At 71.5% G+C, this 930-nt stretch overlaps 1 protein-coding gene across 1 annotated transcript in view; it reads right to left on the bottom strand.

The window, feature by feature from the left end:
* MNEG_16550 (hypothetical protein) overlaps positions 1 to 641 on the bottom strand; it is a gene marked incomplete at both ends in the record, with an annotated part of 1,995 nt that extends 1,354 nt beyond the window's left edge. The window contains 2 exons of the mRNA XM_014034980.1: positions 80 to 279; positions 532 to 641. Of these exons, the coding sequence (XP_013890434.1) occupies positions 80 to 279; positions 532 to 641 (310 nt within the window). The remainder of the gene's footprint in view (positions 1 to 79; positions 280 to 531) is intronic.
* Between the last annotated feature and the right edge of the window lie 289 nt (positions 642 to 930).

A 930-nucleotide genomic window follows, 5' to 3' on the forward strand; every position in this document is an offset into this window, starting at 1 on the left:
GGTGGGGAGGGCGGGGGGAGGCGCTCGCAGGCAGCGAGACGCCAGAGGCGGCGCAGAGGGGCCGGGCGGCGCGGCGCACCTCCGAACGCGCGGTGCGAGAAGCAGCGCGTGAGGCCGGCCGTCCGCTTGGCCGTCCGCCGCACGCGCGCGTTGGCCTGCTGCTGGGGCGTCGACAGGCCGGGCGGGAGGAGCGCCGCGGGCGGCAGGGCCAGGCCGAGGGGCTGGTGCAGCTCGAGGCCCTCCAGGGGGGTGGCCAGCCCCATGGGCACGCCGGCACGGCTGCGGGACGACAGGGTTCAGAGGGGGGGCGGCGACGGCGGAGCGCGATGTGAGCGGCGCATGTGGTGCCCCCCGGGGGGTGCTGTGTGCGGGAGCGTGCACGGAGGCTGCTGCGTGGTCGCCACGTGCCCGCTGCCACGCGCACAGGGTCCATAAACACACACACACACGCACACGCACACACGCGCACACACGCGCACACATGCACACACGCACACACGCGCACACACGCACACACACATACAAACGCACCTGAGTGTGGCCGCGATCCAGGGGTGCGTGATGAGCTCCCCCACAGAGACCCGCGTCCCCGGCCCCTTGTCCAGCGCAGTAGTGATGAAGTCGCGCAACCCCGGGGACATGAACTCCGGGAAGCTGGGCGGAAGCTGCCGGATCGCGCGGATCGTCTCGTCTCGCGTGGACTGTGAGGCGGCGGGGGCGTGCCGCGTTCGTTGGATCTGCGATGCTGCCCGTTGTGGGGTTTGCGGCACTGCTACGTCGAATAGCTCACACAAGTCTCTGAGCTTTCCGACTCTACCAATTCGAAGCCAGCCCCAAGGCCCCCACATGCAGCGACAAGACGGCCCCGCCTGAAGCCCCAGACGCCTCTGACCAGCACCTGGCAGCGGGCTGGGCCCCCTCCCCCCCCCC

This window comes from Monoraphidium neglectum, assembly GCF_000611645.1.
Source record: "Monoraphidium neglectum strain SAG 48.87 unplaced genomic scaffold scaffold06502, whole genome shotgun sequence".
Taxonomy (NCBI): Eukaryota; Viridiplantae; Chlorophyta; class Chlorophyceae; order Sphaeropleales; family Selenastraceae; genus Monoraphidium; species Monoraphidium neglectum.